Source organism: Danio rerio, chromosome 8, assembly GCF_049306965.1.
Source record: "Danio rerio strain Tuebingen ecotype United States chromosome 8, GRCz12tu, whole genome shotgun sequence".
Lineage (NCBI taxonomy): Eukaryota > Metazoa > Chordata > Actinopteri > Cypriniformes > Danionidae > Danio > Danio rerio.
This window is the reverse complement of record NC_133183.1, coordinates 59632550-59650628: the sequence shown is the minus strand read 5'-3', so window position 1 is coordinate 59650628 and position 18079 is coordinate 59632550. Positions and strand designations below refer to the sequence as shown.

The 18079-nt window shown below is 38.5% G+C and overlaps 1 protein-coding gene across 1 annotated transcript in view; it reads right to left on the bottom strand.

Annotated features, from left to right (window-relative positions):
* Window positions 1-5108: 5108 nt before the first annotated feature.
* Window positions 5109-18079, bottom strand: part of ntrk2a (neurotrophic tyrosine kinase, receptor, type 2a) — a 92452-nt gene continuing 79481 nt past the window's right edge. The window contains 2 exon segments of the mRNA NM_001366554.1: window positions 5109-11576; window positions 14869-15027. Of these exon segments, the coding sequence (NP_001353483.1) occupies window positions 11391-11576; window positions 14869-15027 (345 nt within the window). The 3' untranslated portion in view covers window positions 5109-11390.

The following is an 18079-nucleotide window of genomic DNA, read 5'->3' as shown; positions in this document are numbered from 1 at the left end:
TATATATTTATATATATATATATACATATATATTTATATATATATATACATATATATATATATATATATATATATATATATATATATATATATATATATATATATATATATATATATATATATATATATTTATACATAAATATATGTATGTATGTATGTATGTGTGTATATATATATATATATATATATATATATATATATATATATATATATATATATATATACATATACACATATATATATACATATACACATATATATATATATATATATATATATATATATATATATATATATATATATATATATATATATATATATATATATATATATACATATATTTATTTATTTATTTATTTATTTTTTCCTTACAGTGATGCCTCTCGTACATCATCTTTTTGGAGAAGATAATGTTGTCATTTCCATTCCAAAAAAAAAAAAAAAAAGCTTGCCAGGTGTGAGAGGTTGTGAGGTCAAATCCCGGGCGAGCCCCCATTTTCGGATTTATTCCCATTGGAACTGAGACACCTTTTTGATAATTTATGGTAGTTTCAGCCTTGACTGTCACACACACATACATACATATATATATATATATATATATATATACACACACACACACAGTCGAAGTCAGAATTATTAGCCCCCCCTGTTTATTTCTGTTTAACGGAGAGAAGATTTTTACAACTCATTTCTAATAACTGATTTATTTTCTCTTTGCCATGATGACAGTATATAATATTTTACTAGATATTTTTCAAGACACTTCAATACAGCTTAAAGTTACATTTAAATGCTTAACTAGGTTAATTAGGTTAACTAGGCAGGTTAGGGTAATTAGGCAAATTATTGTATAACGATGGTTTGTTCTGTAGACTATCAAAAAAATAAAGCTTAAAGGGGCTAATAATATTGACCTTGAAATGGTTTTTAAAACATTAAAAACTGCTTTTATTCTAGCCGAAAATAAACAAATAAGATTTTCTCTAGAAGAAAAAATGTTACCAGATTAAACATAATTTGGGAAAATATATTTAAAAAAGAAAAAAAGTCATGGGCAGCTAATAATTCTGACTTCAACAATATATATATGGGTCAGCCCATATTATGCAGACTTAATAAAACGTAATAAAAATGAAACAGATGAAAAAAACACACACCCTCTCACAGTTGTCACACCAAAACCATCTTTTGAGCAGGCTGTAAACATGTTTTTATCAGCTGTAAAATTGGCCAATTTACCATTGCAGTCAGAAAACCTCTGGACTTCCTGGAGCCAACCCCCAAAGGCGAGTCGATGAGTTTTAGTTACAGTGAGAGCGAGAGGTTGCCGCTTGGTTGCTACCCAGTTTGTCAATCACCCTGATGTTTTTCAACATTCTGTGACAGACTTCACTTTTAAGAAAATGACCCTTTATGGCTCTACATCTCAAAACACAAAGCTTAAAACTACCGTATCAATGGTAAAACTTGAACCAAGTACATATCGATTGATATATTTTTAGACTGCTGTTTGGTCAGAGAAGAGCCTGGTTTCTCTTGAGTTTTTTTTTCCTTCACTTTCGTCAATTGGTGAAGTTTGTTCCTCGCCACTGGCTTGCTTGGTCTGGGACTTGTCGGGCTTCGCATTGATCATTTGCTCTGCAGTGTTTGAACTTTCAGCAGTGAAAATTAAACCACACTGAACTGAACTAAACTAAACGTTAAGTCTGAAAACTGGACTGACACTGTTTCAGTCTACTAGAACTTCGATGTTAAGCTGCTTTGACACAATCTACACTGTAAAAGCGCTATAGAAATGAAGATGAATTGAATTGAAGTTAATGCAGCATTGTACCACAACACTGATATACTACTGTGGTTAAAAATAAGGGTAACACTTTAGTATAATGGTCCATTTATTAATGAAAATACATTGGAACATAATTTAAAGTGTTACCAAAATAATGATAAAATAAAATAAAAATGGTCTCAATGTAGCCAAAGCCTGCTGTCAGCGGCTGTTTTCTCTCTAACACTGACGCTAAGCAGCTGCTAATGTGGTCAGTCTGATGAATAGAAAACGCTTGCTAATATCCCAAATGATCTTGCCTGCTTTCCCCAGAATAAAGACCTGACTTTGGGATGGATTTGTGTTTACTGTTTAACAGACCACAAAACCTCACAGTTGCCCAAGTCGTTTATTGAACGGTCATTTTAAAGTGAATATCTCTGAGGAAGCAAGGTGGGAAAGTAATCCATCAAGATTGAGGAGGAGGGCCCCTGTCGTAAAATGGCGGCAATCACTTTAAAATTTGATGAAGCCATCTTCCCCCCTTCAGCCTAAGACCTTTTCAGCTGCTGTTAACATGTGTGTAACCCAGCAGGCACCTTGATGTTAAAAATGAAAATTGATTTGATGTCAAAACTTTGACGTCCATTTGACATCCACACATGGATGACCACTAAAACACACACACACACACACACACACACACACACACACACACACACACACACACACACACACACACACACACACACACACACACCGTTTTATTACTGGATTTTGTTACTGTACAATGCATGTCATCTACCTTGATTTCAAAACACAGCAAGTTGACATCTAGCTTTGGCATCTGAAAATCGATTAAAGGACTCTCCTGGAATTAATTTTTGACATGTTTTGCCAATGTTCAATGTTAATTTAGTGTCATTTTGAGGTCAAGGTGCCCACTTGGTACTGATTAATTTTGGTTTTATGTATTAATATATGGTTTTGGTGCAAACACCCAACTGCAATGTTGCCTTTCAAAGTAGTACTATACAGCTGGGAAAAAAAGTATTGAACATGTCACCATATTTCTAAAGGTGCTGATCACAACACCAGCCTGATCTCACGAGAAAACGTAAGTATTTTACATTTTGCCAGTTTAGTGGCTAATTCGTATGAATTCGTACGAGTTCAGTCGTGCAAAATTGTACGATTTTAAAAAGGAGGCGTGGCACCTAACCCCACCCCTAAACCCAATCGTCATTAGGGGATGAGCAAAACTAAATTGTACGAATTAGATCGTATGAATTGATACGAATTAGCCACTAAATCAAAAAGTTACAAATTGCCTTGAGATTGTGTTGACAACACCGGATGTCGAAAACAACCAAATAAATGTATAGGGGAATTACCAACCTACATCACACATGATGTCACACGGGTTCAACCAAGCATACTGGTTGCAAAAAAAAAAAGACCAGTTGCAAGAAAAAAAATAAAAAATTAAAAAATAATGTTAGAACACGTTTGTTCATAATGCATTAACTAACACTTTAGTTTTAACTAAACATGGACTCGTGACATGACGATGTCTCTTAATGTCAGGACTTTACTTGAAGGGGTACATTATCATTAACTCATCCTTAACTACTCAATTTTTTTTTTTTTTTACTTTTATAAATGTTCTAAACCTTTATGAGTTTCTTTATTTTGTTGATCATAAAAGAAGATATGCTGAAGAAAGATGAAAACGTAACCATTGACATCTATAGAAGAAAAAACAAAAAAACATAGAAGTCAATGGTTACAAGTTTCCAGCTTCCTTAAAAACATTTTCTTTTGTGTTCAGCAGAAGAGAGAAACTCAAACAGGTTTGGAAAAAGTGGAGGATGACAGAATTTTTAGTTCTGGTTGAATAATTTCTTTAATTAATGATATTATTACACAATTTAGTTTTCTTTTCTTTTCTTTTATTATTAAATTAAATTAAATTAAATTAAATTAAATTTATTCATTTTCTTGTCGGCTTAGTCTCTTTATTAAGGTCGCCACTGAGGACTGAACCGCCAACTTATCCAGCAAGTTTTTACGCAGCGGATGCCCTTCCAGCCACAACCCATCTCTGGGAAACATCCACACATACACACACACTACGGACAATTTAGCCTACCCAATTCACCTGTACCGCATGTCTTTGGACTGTGGGGGAAACCAGAGTACCCGGAGGAAACCCACGCGAATGCAGGGAGAACATGCAAACTCCACACTGAAACGCCAACTGAGCCGAGGATCGAACCAGTAACCCAGCGACCTTCTTGCTGTGAGGCGAACGTGCTACCCACTGCACCATTTAATTTAATTTAAACATGATGGATAAGTTGGTGGTTCATTCCGCTGTGGCAACCCCAGATTAATAAAGGGACTAAGCTGAAAAAAAAAATAATTGAATGAATGTACCACACTATTTGAGGTATCATTTATGTGACACATATTACATGTCGATTTATACCCTCAAAACATTTTTTTTATCTTTGCCATGATGACAGTGCAAAATATTTGACTAGATATTTTTTTAAGATATTATATATTGCTAAAGGTGGCTTATAACATTGTCCTTAAAATGGTGTATAAAAATCAAAAACTACTTTTATTCTAGCTGAAATAAAACACATAAGACTTTCTCCAGAAGAAAAAATATTATAGGAATGACTGTGAAAAATTCCTTGCTCTGTTAAACATCATATAAAATACATAAAAAAACATATAAAGTGGTTTGCTGTGAGGAGATCAGAAGTGATGATGTTTGTTGGTTTGGCGCTGTGGTTGTTTGCACACTTGGAGAACTCCTCCGAGACCCTGCTGTACAAACTCCTACTGAGTGCATTGGATGTGTTTTTAAAAGCATTTAGCCCTCTGGCAATTAGTTAGGTCTTAATGTACAACGTCAAAACAAACCATCGATTTCCTGATTGATCAGTCCTCCATTTATTTTCTCCTCGGTCTGCGTGAGTGAAATGGGAATTGGAACGAGTACTTGTGTTAATCTACTCTTGAAGCTTTAGCATTATGGCTAATGCTAGACATAAACTTTATGGATTGTGCCGTTTCATCATAAATTGTTTTTAACTCGCTCTGGCCTCCATCGTAGTCCGCCATGAAATACATCTTTTCAGGCTGGCGGCCAGTAGGACATAAAAAAACATGGCTGTCAATAAAGCATTTTAGTAGCTGTAGGTCAATACGTTCGGCCTATGTTGTCAAAGCACTCCGTATGAACCTTTCTATTGACCAACTCATAAACTTGGGGCTGCGCATTTCTCACTGTCACAATAACACACTCCGCACACACTCACCATGAGGTAAGACATAACACTTTTATTAAATACAATGGCGGACAGATCCACTGGTCCATATAGCTCAGAGAAATCATGTACAGTACAGACAAGGGGGTTTGATTTGATTGGACATGTTTTTTAACTGTATGAAATCATCACACACTACTTGATACTTTGCAGAAATCCTCGGTACGTTAACAGAACAGTTTATTTATAAAGTAAAAAATATGCTAATTTTACAACTCTCCTACAGTTAAACAGTTGAGTTTCAACATTCCATTCAGCCAATCTCTGTGTCTGGCAGGAGAAGGTTTAGCTTAGCTTAGCATAGGTCATTAAATTGGATTAGAGCAGCATCTTGTGCAAAATGATCAGAATCTTGATCAGTTTCCTATTCAAAACTTGACTCTTCTGTAGTTACATCATGTATTAAGACTAACGGGAAAAACAACAAATGCTATTTTCTTGGCTAATATGGCTAGGAACTAAACTTTCATTCTGGTGTAATATAATCAAGGAACTTTACTGCCGCGTCATGTTGTAAATATCAACTTTTCATTTTCCGTCAGTCTAATGGTGCATGTTAAGTCAAAGCAAAGACTCGAATAGGCATCCTGATGTCATTGGTGCGAATGCGGTAGCGCGAACAATGCAATTGGTACGAATGAGTCTGCGCGAATGACATGATTGGTGCAAATGAGTCGGCGCAAATGACGCATTGGTGCGAATGAGGCACAGCAAATGACATAATGGTGTGAATGAGGTGACACGAAAGACGCAATTGGTGTGAATGAGGCGGCGCAAATGAAACGATTGGTGAGAATGAGGCGGCGAGAATGATACGATTGGAGAGAATGAGGCTGCGTGAATAACACGATTGGTGCGAATGAGGCGCCACGAATGACATGATTGGTGCGAATGAGTCGGTTCGAATGTCACGACTGGTGCGAATGAGTGGGCGCGAATGACACGATTGGTGCGAATGAGGCTGCGTGAATGAAATGATTGGTGCGAATGAGTCAGCGCGAATGAAATGATTGGTGCGAATGAGTCAGCGCGAATAACACGATTGGTTCGAATGAGGCAGCGCGAATGATGCGAATGGTTCGAATGATGCGATTTGCGGGAATGAAGTGGCGTGAGTTGATAGTTTTGCATTTTAGACGCGCTTAACTTGCTAAATGCACAAATCGCTAGAGTTGGAAAATCTGAACTTCAGCGGACATTCATATCGCATTAACCAATCATGAGCTTGCTCTTGTAGGGGTGTGATTATGACATAACGCCTGTTGTTGGTGTCTCCCCTAGCTCATCACACTGGAGGAGTTTCTGTTTCTGTAGGAGTTTATCAACTCACAGAGCTGGATGCACCTCTAAAAGCATCTAGTGGACCAAACAAAATGAATCTATGTTTTTTTTTTCAGCCTTCCTAAAGCTCATAAAGCACAACTACTCTCTCAATAAAATCCATGTTAGGAATTTAGCAACGAAGCTAAAGCCACCGGGCAGATAGAAGCCCATGACGCGAATCTGCATCTATTGTGAAAGGAATTTGACGTGTGAGTTAATTCAAAATGTTCACCCATCTATTTACGCACAAATGAAATGTGCAATTTAGCTGCATGTGCCGCTTCTGGTGTGAACAGCATTAGTCTGCGACGTCCCTACAAAAGCTTTATATAGGAAAACTATCTAAACTCTTTCATTTTCTTAGCAAGATGCTAATGGTCTGATCAGATTCAAGTATTTATGCTAAGCTAAATACGCTCCTGCCAAACCCTGAATTGATTCAAAAAATGGTAAAACTCAACTGTCTAACTGTAAAAGAAATGCAAAAGGAAATATGACCGGGTTAGCGCTTGTCATGTGGTTTAATTGGGGAAGGCATTTAGCTTGTAGACATCGTGAAACATCAGAAAGTAGATCTGTACATGTCGAAGAAGATATTATAATATGCAGTCACAGTTTGTTGTGGATATTTTTTTTTTTTTTTGCGTGAGGCGATATTCATATAAACCACTGAAACATAATAGTATCTCATGACATTGTTTTCCTCAGTTTAGATTGGATTGTGGCATTATTTACATGAGAACTAAGCAGATCTGAACTCATTCATTCATTTTCCCTCGGCTTAGGCCCAGTTTACACGAAAACGCATAAGTTTTGCCACGGTTACGCCATCTGTCCACACTACGCCAGATTTCTCGAGCGCCAAAAACGGAGCATTTAGAAAACGCTGACGAGGCCGTTTTCATTCTAAAACGCTGCTGCTCCGTCTCAGTGTGGATGAGGGAAAACGGAGAAATCTGAAAATGGAGGCGGGGCTGCTGAGATTCGCTACCTGATTGGGCCTTTTGTGTCATTGCCTATCCTTCCCTTATTCGTCAAGCCCCTATCACATGACTATAACACATGGCTTTAACGCTACCAGAAGACAGCAGACCAGCCTTCACTGTAAACAACAACATGGACACAGAAATGGGAGCGTTGTTTGCACTATTGTCTGCTTTAGGCGCCATTGTGCAGTTATTTATTTGTCACGTTTAGTAACAACTCGACCTCGTCGTCTGTCCACAAAAATACCTCTATTGCTTTCTTTGCCATCGCCTTCATTGTTCAACCAGCGTTTGTTGACTTACAATAACCAAATGCTAAGCGTGACACATGGTTTCTTTTTATACTAGAACGCGCATGCCCAGAGTGCACGAATGGTCACGTGACATACGTTTTTGGTGGCGTAGTGTGGACGCGGATCGTTTTTGATTTAAAACACCGGTTTAAAACTAAAACGCACTAGTGTAAATGGGGCCTAAGTCCCTTATTTATCAGGGGTCGCCACGAGGGAATGAACCACCAATTATTTCAGCATACATTTTTTGCAGCGGATGCCCTTCCAGCCGCACGCCAGTACTGAGAGAAGATTTAAACTCATTCCACTGTAATAAAAGACTCTGTCATTAATGCACGAAATAAGTAATGGCATCTCTGTTGTAAAATATTCATATTTGTTTGTTTTGCTGTCTTATGACGCTTGTTTAGATGAAAAACACTCTTCTACAGTGAACCTATATTAGAATGACTTTTTAAATACATAAAATATTGAGGATTTGAAGTCAAATTGTTCCTAATAGCCATGAAATAGTGTCACAATCCAAAAAAAAGCCTTCATTATTTTTATAATATGGACAGTTACCCTAAAGCTTTCTCACCGTTTACTCAAAATATGTAATCTTACATCATCATTTTTGTTTATCGATACGTTCCATGATTTAAAAAAATCACCCCTACATTCATTCTCAAACATAAAAAAAAAATAATTGTACATAATTTACAGGCAAAAACCAAATGCAAAAGTGCTCAAGTACAAAATAAATAAAAACAATTCAGTAAGATTATTTCTCAAATAAATGAACGAATGTCCAGCAAAATCACAATATAAATGATTTGGAGGCTTTTTGTTCGACTGTAGTCCCCTGTTGTATAGGATCTCTATAGTGATAAATAGATATAATCATCTTTTGTGTATGATAAAGGGAAGAAATGTGGGTTTTCTTATTTATTATATTATTAATCACTCTCTAACAGTATTTTCCTGTCCTTGTCTCGTTCTCTCCATCCTGTTCCCTCCTTTTTCTCCCCACTGATAGCACGTATGAGTCCGCGGGGAGTTGCTGCTAATAGGAGACATTTGTCCTGTAATGAAATATATATTACACTGTAGCAGTTGTACAACCCGAAGCTTGAGTACTACATTAGTGCTTCGACTCAGTAGTAAAACATGGCGAAGGAGAAAAAGAGAAAGAGAGAGGTCGTAATTTAGCCAGCGCCATCATAATCGGCCACTTTGCGTAATTAAGCTCCTGTAAGAAATGCAAGCTGATAGTATTAAGACGTCGTCTCAAATGAATCCTCTATCAAGCCCTCTGTAGTGCATGTTGTTTTGGACACTTGAGAATTGTGGCTGTTTATTTAGTGGCGGGAAGCAAACATGCTGGTTGCGACGTCACAAAATGGCTAAGGCGTGGCTTATGGATATGCATCGTTTAAATAATTTATGATTTGATAAACATGTCTGCTCAAAACTCAAATGTGAACAATGAGAAGTCAAACGTCGTACAGAACAACTAAGGGTGTGTTTACATGACAGATGTTTTGTAGGAACTGTTTTTCGCACATGGGAAGCTAGCTATGTTTTTATCCAAAGATGGGAATTAAACATAAAACATTTGCGAATAACATTGACAACAAATTACAACAAAAGTAATAATACTGAACCACTTTGATGACAGACTTTGGCTGAGGGCCAGTCCAACTCAATCTCACAGCAATTCGTAACTTTTGATTCAGTGGCTAATTCGAATACATTCGTACGATTGTATTCATAAGATCACATTTATACAATTTTAAAAAATTGGCCTTTAGAATGACCAAACTAACATTTCAGATGTTTTACAATGTGGTCAGTCCAACTCAATCTCATGGCAATTCGTAACTTTTTATTTATAGGCTAATTCGTATACATTCGTACAATCACCTTCATACAATTTAGAATGAATAGGAGTTCAGATTGACGGAAACAACATTTCTGATGTTTAACAATGTGGCCAGTCTAACACTATCTGACAACAATTCGTAACTTTTGATTTGGTGATTAATTCATATACATTCGCACAATCTCATTCCTACAATTTAGATTGAATAGGACTTTAGAATGATCAAACTAACATTTCAGATGTTTTACAATGTGGTCAGTCCAACACGATCTCACTGCAATTCGTAACTTTTGATTTGGTGACTAATTTGTGTATAATCTTACGATCAAATTCATACAATTTAGAATAAACTGAACTTTAGAATGACCAAAACAACATTTCAGATGTTTTACAACGTGGCCAGTCCAGCACGATCACACAGCAATTCGTAACTTTTGATTCAGTGACTAATTCATATAAATTCATACGATGTCATTCATACAATTTAAAATAAATTTTATTTTAAAATGACCAAAACAACATTTGAGATGTTTTACAATGTGGTCAGTCCAACACAATCTCATGGAAATTCATAACTTTTTGATTTAGTGGCTAATTTATACGAATTCGTACAATCTCATTCGTACAATTTAGTATGATTTGCTCACCCCATATTGATGGTTGGGCTTAGGGGTGGGGTTTGGTGCCATGCTTCCTGTTTAAAATCGAACTATTTCATATGACTAAACTACAAATTCGTATGAATTTGCCACAAAACTTGCTGTTAAATGTGCTATATAAAAACGATGAAGTTGAAGTTGGAAACTAATTTGAGATCAGAAAAGAAATTGTAAACGTTTGTTCAGTGTATCTCCACTGGCGAGTGATCTCAGTGAACAAATTCAGAAAGATTATGTCCCAAGTAGACACATTTCGAAAGCGGTAAGACATCAATCCTCATTTACTGAGGTCATGTAAACTTGGCAGTTTCACACGGACTCTGACCAAATGATTTAAAGTTTCTTCATTTAAAGTGTCATGTAAACACACCCTTATTCCACCACCATATCACTACTCAAACTCAACAACTGGTGATACATTGATGTCTCTGGAAATAACACTATTGCCAGTAGTTTCAGTAGTGGGACAAAATAGATGGGAATGGCAAAAGTGGTGGGACTTTCCCACTATAAATAACAAATATGTTCTGGAGACATTTTAGTGGGTTACTTTGCTATTTCAGATAAGCTCGGCAGCAATAACATCCCATCAGCTTCCAGAAGCTTTTAATTAGAGTCGCTCAACTGTAAAACTACATAATGTCCAGTTCTATATACACATATCATGTATACGTATAGATATAGCTGCAGTTTGTCACTGTTGATCACCATGCTAGCTTCACGTTCTGTGCTTTGTATCAGATGACAGGACCAAATCTGTCCAGAAAAGTACTTATTTTCCTCCTCATAGTCGTTTTTGTTCGTTTTTCGTGAAGCTGCTGATTCCTATTTGTTGTTAAGATCGGTGTACTTGAATATCCAGCTGTGAACTTGGTCCAGACGTTTAGGGTGGTCAACCATTCTGGGATTTTGTTCTTGGTAAACTAAACAGTAGTCACTTCTTTCAATTTAATGTTCAGAAAAACATCAATCATAGTCAGCGTACACGGACACGAATCCCTGCCAGTGTGTCTAGATGTTTACATTGAGAAGAGGAGCAGGACAACAGAGTTAAAGCTGCAGAAGAAAAAGATTTTAGATGGGATAGAGGAGGAGGGGGGGGGGGTCGGAGATTCAGGAATACACTTGAAGTCCCACACGTTCCTTATGTTTATCCCAGGATGTCCAGATAGACTGGTGATGCCTTGGCTAGGTTGAGAAGTAGGTTATGGATCTCTTTAATATTGAGTCGGGTGTGCGGCTCTCTCTGCCAACATCCCAGCATCAAGTCATACACCTCCTTGGGACAGGTCCGGGGTCGCTGCAGTACACGACCTTGGGTGATGCACTCGATCACCTACAAAAGAGCAAGGAATAAAAGGTCAACCAAATAAATGGTCAGAAATGTGTGGGACAAACTGCATTTTGACAGGACTTTTTAGTAAAGTAAAACATGATAAAGTTTATATAGTGTAGCCATAAGTGTTTGAATACCTCATCTATTTGAAAAGAAATTTGAAGGAATGTTGGACTTACTTTGGGTTCCATTCTGAGAAGCTCATCCCTATGCCCTAATCCTAGGGTCTAAAGAGGTCAGAGCATAGGGTTGAGGTTCTCCAAATCGAACGCAGTGTGATACACCAAACAAATTCCCTTTTCTAATGATCAAGGCCTGAAGTGTCCATCAGTTTTATCCTTCAAAACTTCAGCACTTCAGTTTGGAATGACCCTTCAATTTGATGACCTTGATTGTTTTACTCTGAAGTTCCTTTTGAAGGGTGATGAATGCATTTGGAACACACAAATAGTGTTTGTTATAGGGTCTTCTCATTCTTCAAGTCTATCTTTTTAAATGCTTGCTTGGTTTTTTTGGGGGAAAGGTAACCAGTCCTATAGCAACTAGAAAACAGGGGTGTTCTGTTTCAAGATATGAGGTGTCCAGTTCTGCTACTTGTTGGCTAAAGCCCTATAGGGTTTGTCCCAACACATCTGCCTGAAAGTTTGAAGTAATCCCCAAAGCCTTCATGAGCTGGTGCATTTAAAAGATGTTCAAGCTATACGTTGGAGGAAAGTGGCTTCTTAGAAGCATGACTAGTCTGGTTCCTAAGGTGGTGGTCTTACACGATCATGGGTCTGTGAGTTTTCTCCTTTCATCAACACCTTATCAGGAAAGGAAAAACTATATTTTTAAACATACCCATCTACTTGTGGACATGACCTAAGAGGCACACCGTCCTTACCCTATTCCTAGAGGAGGATTGGGCAAGTTTGGTCACAGAAAGCCACAGTCCTGCAAAGTTTTGAAATATCGAAGGGCTACTAGAAAGCTAGAGGTAGAAGAGATTTATCTATAGCTATGTTTCTATCCATTTTGTGCATACAGTGGAAGCACATTTACTGAATAAATTCCAGTATGCACATCAAAAAAGTCATGGGATTTTATTTTAACAGATTGTGTACTAACAAAAATGACACGATGGGATGATATTAATGGACAAACCAGCAAATCAGATTGTAACACATCTGAAATGTTGTTTGGTCATTCTAAAATCCTTCAGCCAAAGTCTATCACTACAGTGGTTCAGTATTACCTCCAGAACTCTTGCCTTGAGTTACCTTGACTGTTACCTTTGTTTTCCTTTACTCATTGGTTTAAAGCTTTGTTTATACACAAATGTTTTATGCAATGGGCTGTGCAACTATTTGTGACAGCGTATAGGATAAGAGGTAGTGATTGACGTTTGTAACAGCCAATCAGGAGCAAGTGTTGCCTATTTTAGAGCCGGTTGGCTGTGCTAGGTGATGTGTCACCTCCAGCCCCGCCCTTCTTGTTAAGCGTTTGTTGACGTCTGTTTCAGTTTTCCTGTCGATTGCCTTGGAGTTAATGACTGCCATATATTCAGCTTGCTTGTAGCATTAATGAAGATGACTAATTTGTGAATACATGAGCGTACTATTCTCGGCTTGGAGCTGAGGTCCCACGGGTGCAGGATTTTGAGGTGGTGGTGTCACAACACTTGTCAATTGCTGTGGAGTGTGTGGATCTAATGTGCAGGTGTGGGGTGTGTGGGTGTGGAAGTGTGCTTTTTGGACACAATGGAGCACTGGTGATCCCTATGTGTGACCTCACCCTTTACGTTGGAGGGTGGTGCCGGCAGAATGTTCTGAGAATTGACAAAAAATTTTATCCGGCAAAAATTATTATAAAAATAAATTTTGTACTTTTATACTTTACTCAAGTCTCTTGACTATTCATATGAGAAATGAACCTGTGTTGCCTAGTAGCAATATTTGAGCCAGTTTTTATTTCCTGGGAGAAAATTTCTTAGGTGGCGTAGTCTGATTTGCTATATGTGGAGGTTTTGTTGAAATCTGAGGTTTTTAGAGCCTTTTCTCTTCCACCCCATATTCCCTCGCGCCACATATTCAAGGCAACTTGTATAAGATTGGTTAAGCCTGTCTGTCTGCTTGCTGACCTGGTTAGTCAAGCACTAACACTTCTAAGACTATGAGCTAGATTTCCATCAAGGAGAGCAACACCTTCCCTGGAGGGCATCTCTATTAAGCAGGCCAAGTCTTTCCCAAAAAACTTGGGCAATTATCTATAAATCCAATGCTAACCACTTAGACAACGATCCATTAGCAAGAACTTTAAAATGTTTTCTTTTGCTTTGCCTTAAGCAAGGAGGTTAGAAAACAATACCTTAAGATCATCGAGTTTGTTGTTAATGTGTTTTAGGTGGTTGAAATTGTGTTGAAAGGCTGCTAGGATGTTCTGGGTGGTATCCAGGGCAAAGATGAAAAACCTTTATCATAGAGCAGGGGTGTCCAAACTCAGTCCTGGAGGGCCGGTGTCCTGCATGTTTTAGCTCCAACCAAATTAAACACACCTGAACCAGCTAATCAAGCTCTTTCTAGGTGTACTTTAACTTTCAGGGAGGTGTGGTGAGGAAAGTTGGAGCTTAACTCTGCAGGACACCGGCCCTCTAGTACCGAGTTTGGACACCCCTATCATAGAGGGTTACCTTCAGTCCCAACCTTCTCCAACACCCTTGGCTGTAATTCTCAAGTTATCCCTAAGACTTTGGTGATGTGGTTCAGCTGTGTTTAATTAACGTTGGAGGAGCAGGATAGCTGCTTAAACAAATCTCCCTGGGTCTGGGAGCACTAATGGACAAGAACCATACAGACTTTTTAGAGCAAGAGTAAAGATTTGACAGATTTTTGCTGTCGGGGCATTGTTTAATCCAAATAGCTCTCAGGCAAATGCTGACAGCGTTTTCAGTTCAGAACCTCAGATGGTGCCGTAAGTTGTGCCTCTCAAGATTTTGATGCTGTAAGCTCGGGAGTTGGTATTGCCTGAAGCTCAACCTTAAAACCAATTATTTTGTTTATTAGCTTTCTCCATAATGTGCTGCCTCTGAAATACAGGGAACAGGGATGGACACCACTGACTTCTAGTTGCTAAGCTGTTCATTGTCGTTTCTAGCACATACCTAGGTGGACTTCAAATGTAGGGTGCATCGAGTATTTAGGAGTATATATTTTTTTGACTTAGAAAAAATGAAACAAGTTGTGTAGATTTACCAATCAAAGTTATTTCACTGCATGGAGATGACACATGTCTGTACGTGTTATTGTATGAGTACCTCATTATTTGACAGTTGGTACCAGGGCTGTTTTCCATAGGTAAAGATCTCCCACAGCACCACTCCCAGACTCCAGACATCACTCTCTGTTGTGAACTTCCGATACATGATACTCTCCGGTGGCATCCAGCGGATTGGCAGCATGGTGTGACCTCCAACCTTAACATGTGAAAACAATAAGCGCACATTACCTCAACTGATATTTTGAGTCATGATGTAGGAGACATAAGTTTGATTCTGTGAAATTAATATAAGTTATAATGTATATAACTCGTAGCAATATTATTACTATTATTACAAACAAATACAGCACAGCACTGAACATTTGATTTATGTTGAACTGACATTAACATGTCCAAGTTTACGCAAATCAACAACAGCAGGTTACGTAAAATCAAGTTCCTTAAACAAATATCTCGGGATCTGATAGGCGCTAATGGACAAGAATTATACAGACTTTTAGAGCAAGAGTAAAGAGTAGACAGTTTTTTTTGTTTGTTTGTTTGTTTTTGCAATCGGGGCATTGTTCAATCTAAATAGCTCTCGGGCAAACGCTGACAGTATTTCCAGCTCAGGACCTCAGATGGTGCCGTAAGTTGCGCCTCTCAGGATTTGGATGCTGTAAGCTCGGGGAGTTGGTCTGGCCTGAAGCTCAACCCCAAAACCAATCATTTCATTTATTAGCTTTCTCCATAATGCGCTGCCTCTGAAATATTAATTATAAGATTGTGGTCCAGTATGTGGATTAGTCTCAGATTAATTGGTTTAACATACTGGACTCATCAAATATTAAGGTCAAAAGCTTTTAGGCTTTTCACTGGTCCCATAGTGGATCTGCAGACTGGAAGGGTCACTTAGAAAGTGGTCTACTGGACAAGCACTATTAGAAACCTTTTCCCCCTGCAATCAAACACACACACACTCAACCGCACAACAACATCCTGCTAAAAAGCTTAGGCCAGTTTGCACCAGTTTAAAATCCATGGTTCTTCGAACTGGTTTTGAATGGACAATTACTGGCAAAGCATGTGATTGTTGCAGGCATTGCTAGGAGTTTTCCCCACTTTCTGGATTTTTGTTTGGATTGCACTGCTAATTAAATTGCATCCGTGGATCCCATAAAGTATTTGCTGTCAAACATTTTCTGTTTCTAGTCTAAATATCTAAAAAATCTTAAATCAAGGTAGTTTAGAAAAGAAAAAAACATTTTATTATTTCAAAATGAAAACATGATTATTTTGCTTCTTTTAAGACAAAAACTCACTTCATATTGACTTAAAGATTGTATATTTTACTTGTCTTGAAAATGCTTCTTGATTTAAGAATAGTTAGATTTTTGGACTAGAAACGTGTAAATGGTTTGACACTACCTCACAAATTTGACACTAACTCACTTGGACATTGTGAATCAAACAACTTGATCTCATTTATGCCTTGTCCTATTTTACAGGTGTCAAAGCCAGTTTCTGGAGGGCCGGAGCTCTGCACAGTTCAGTTCCAAACCCAATTAAACATACCTAATCAAACTAATTGAGTCATTCATGCTTGTTTGAAACCTACAGCTAAGTGTGTTGAAGCAGGGCTGGAACTATACTCTGCAGGGCTGCGGCCCTCCAAGAACTGGCTTTGACACCTGTTTCTTACCTACACCCTACACCAGGGGTGGCCAACCCTGTTCCTGGAGATCTACCTTCCGGCAGAGTTCAGTTACAACCCATATCAAACACACCTGCCTGTAATTATCAAGTGCTGTTCAGGTCCTAATTAATTAGTACAGGTGTGTTGTATCAGGATAGGAGCTAAACTCTGAAAGAAGGTAGATCTCCAGAACAGCAACTATACTGTGCAGAACTGCGGCCCTCCAAAAACTGGCTTTGGCACCTGTGTCTTAACTACACCCTACACCAGGGGTGGCCAACCCTGTTCCTGGGGATCTATCTACCTGCAGAGTTCAGTTGCAACCCATATCAAACACACCCGCCTGTAATTATCAAAGGCTGTTTAGGTTCTGATTAATAGGTACAGGTGTGTTTGATCAGGGTAGGAGCTAAACTCTGCGAGAAGGTAGATCTCCCGGAACAAGATTTATACTGTGCAGGGCTGTGGACCTCCAAGAACTGGCTTTGACACCTGTGTCTTACCTACACCCTACACCAGGGGTGGCCATCCCTGTTCCTGGGAATCTATCTTCCTGCAGAGTTCAGTTGCAACCCATATCAAACACACCTGCCTGTAATTACCAAATGCTGTTCAGGTTCTAATTAATTGGTTCAGGTGTGTTTGATCAGGGTAGGAGCTAAACTCTGCGAGAAGGTAGATCCCCAGGAACAGGAACTATACTGTGCAGGGTTGCGGACCTCCAAGAACTGGCTTTGACACCTGTGTCTTACCTACACCCTACACCAGGGGTGGCCAACCTTGTTCCTGGAGATCTGCCGTCCTGCAGTGTTCAGTTGCAACCCATATCAAACACACCTGACTGTAATTATCAAGTGCTGTTCAGGTACTAAATAATTGGTTCAGGTGTGTTTGATCAGATTAGAAGCTAAACTCTGCAAGAAGGTAGCTCTCCAGAACAACAACTATACTCTGCAAGGGTGCAGCCCTCCAAAAACTGGCTTTGACACCTGTGTCTTACCTACACCCTTCACCAGGGGTGGCCAACCCTGTTCCTGGAGATCTACCTTCCTGCAGATTTCAGTTGCAACCCATATCAAACACACCTGACTGTAATTATCAAATGCTGTTCAGGTCCTAATTAATTGGTTCAGGTGATTTGATTAAGGTAGGAGCTAAACTCTGCAAGAAGGTAGATCTCCAGGAACAGGGTTGAGCACCCCTGCCCTACACCCAATGAACTAGATCTACCAATGTATCTATGAACAACGAAAAGTCAAAACTGACTATCCAAAGATTACATTTTGCAAAAGTCAACATGAAAGGCTGTTCATAATAGCAAATATTAGGCCATTCACCGAGGAATAAGGGCAAATAAACCAGGAACTTATTATAGCAATATTGAAGAGTGAATAGTGACATCAACCAGTTGAAATAAACAAATGTGGCTCCTTAAGAAGCTCTGTGGTTACACCACATGCTTTCACAACATAACTCCACCCATCAGCCACTGCCTGACCAGCTGTTTCTATGGAAACTGATGTTCTGTAGGCCTAATCAATGGTGTACACGTAGTGCACATACACACACACAC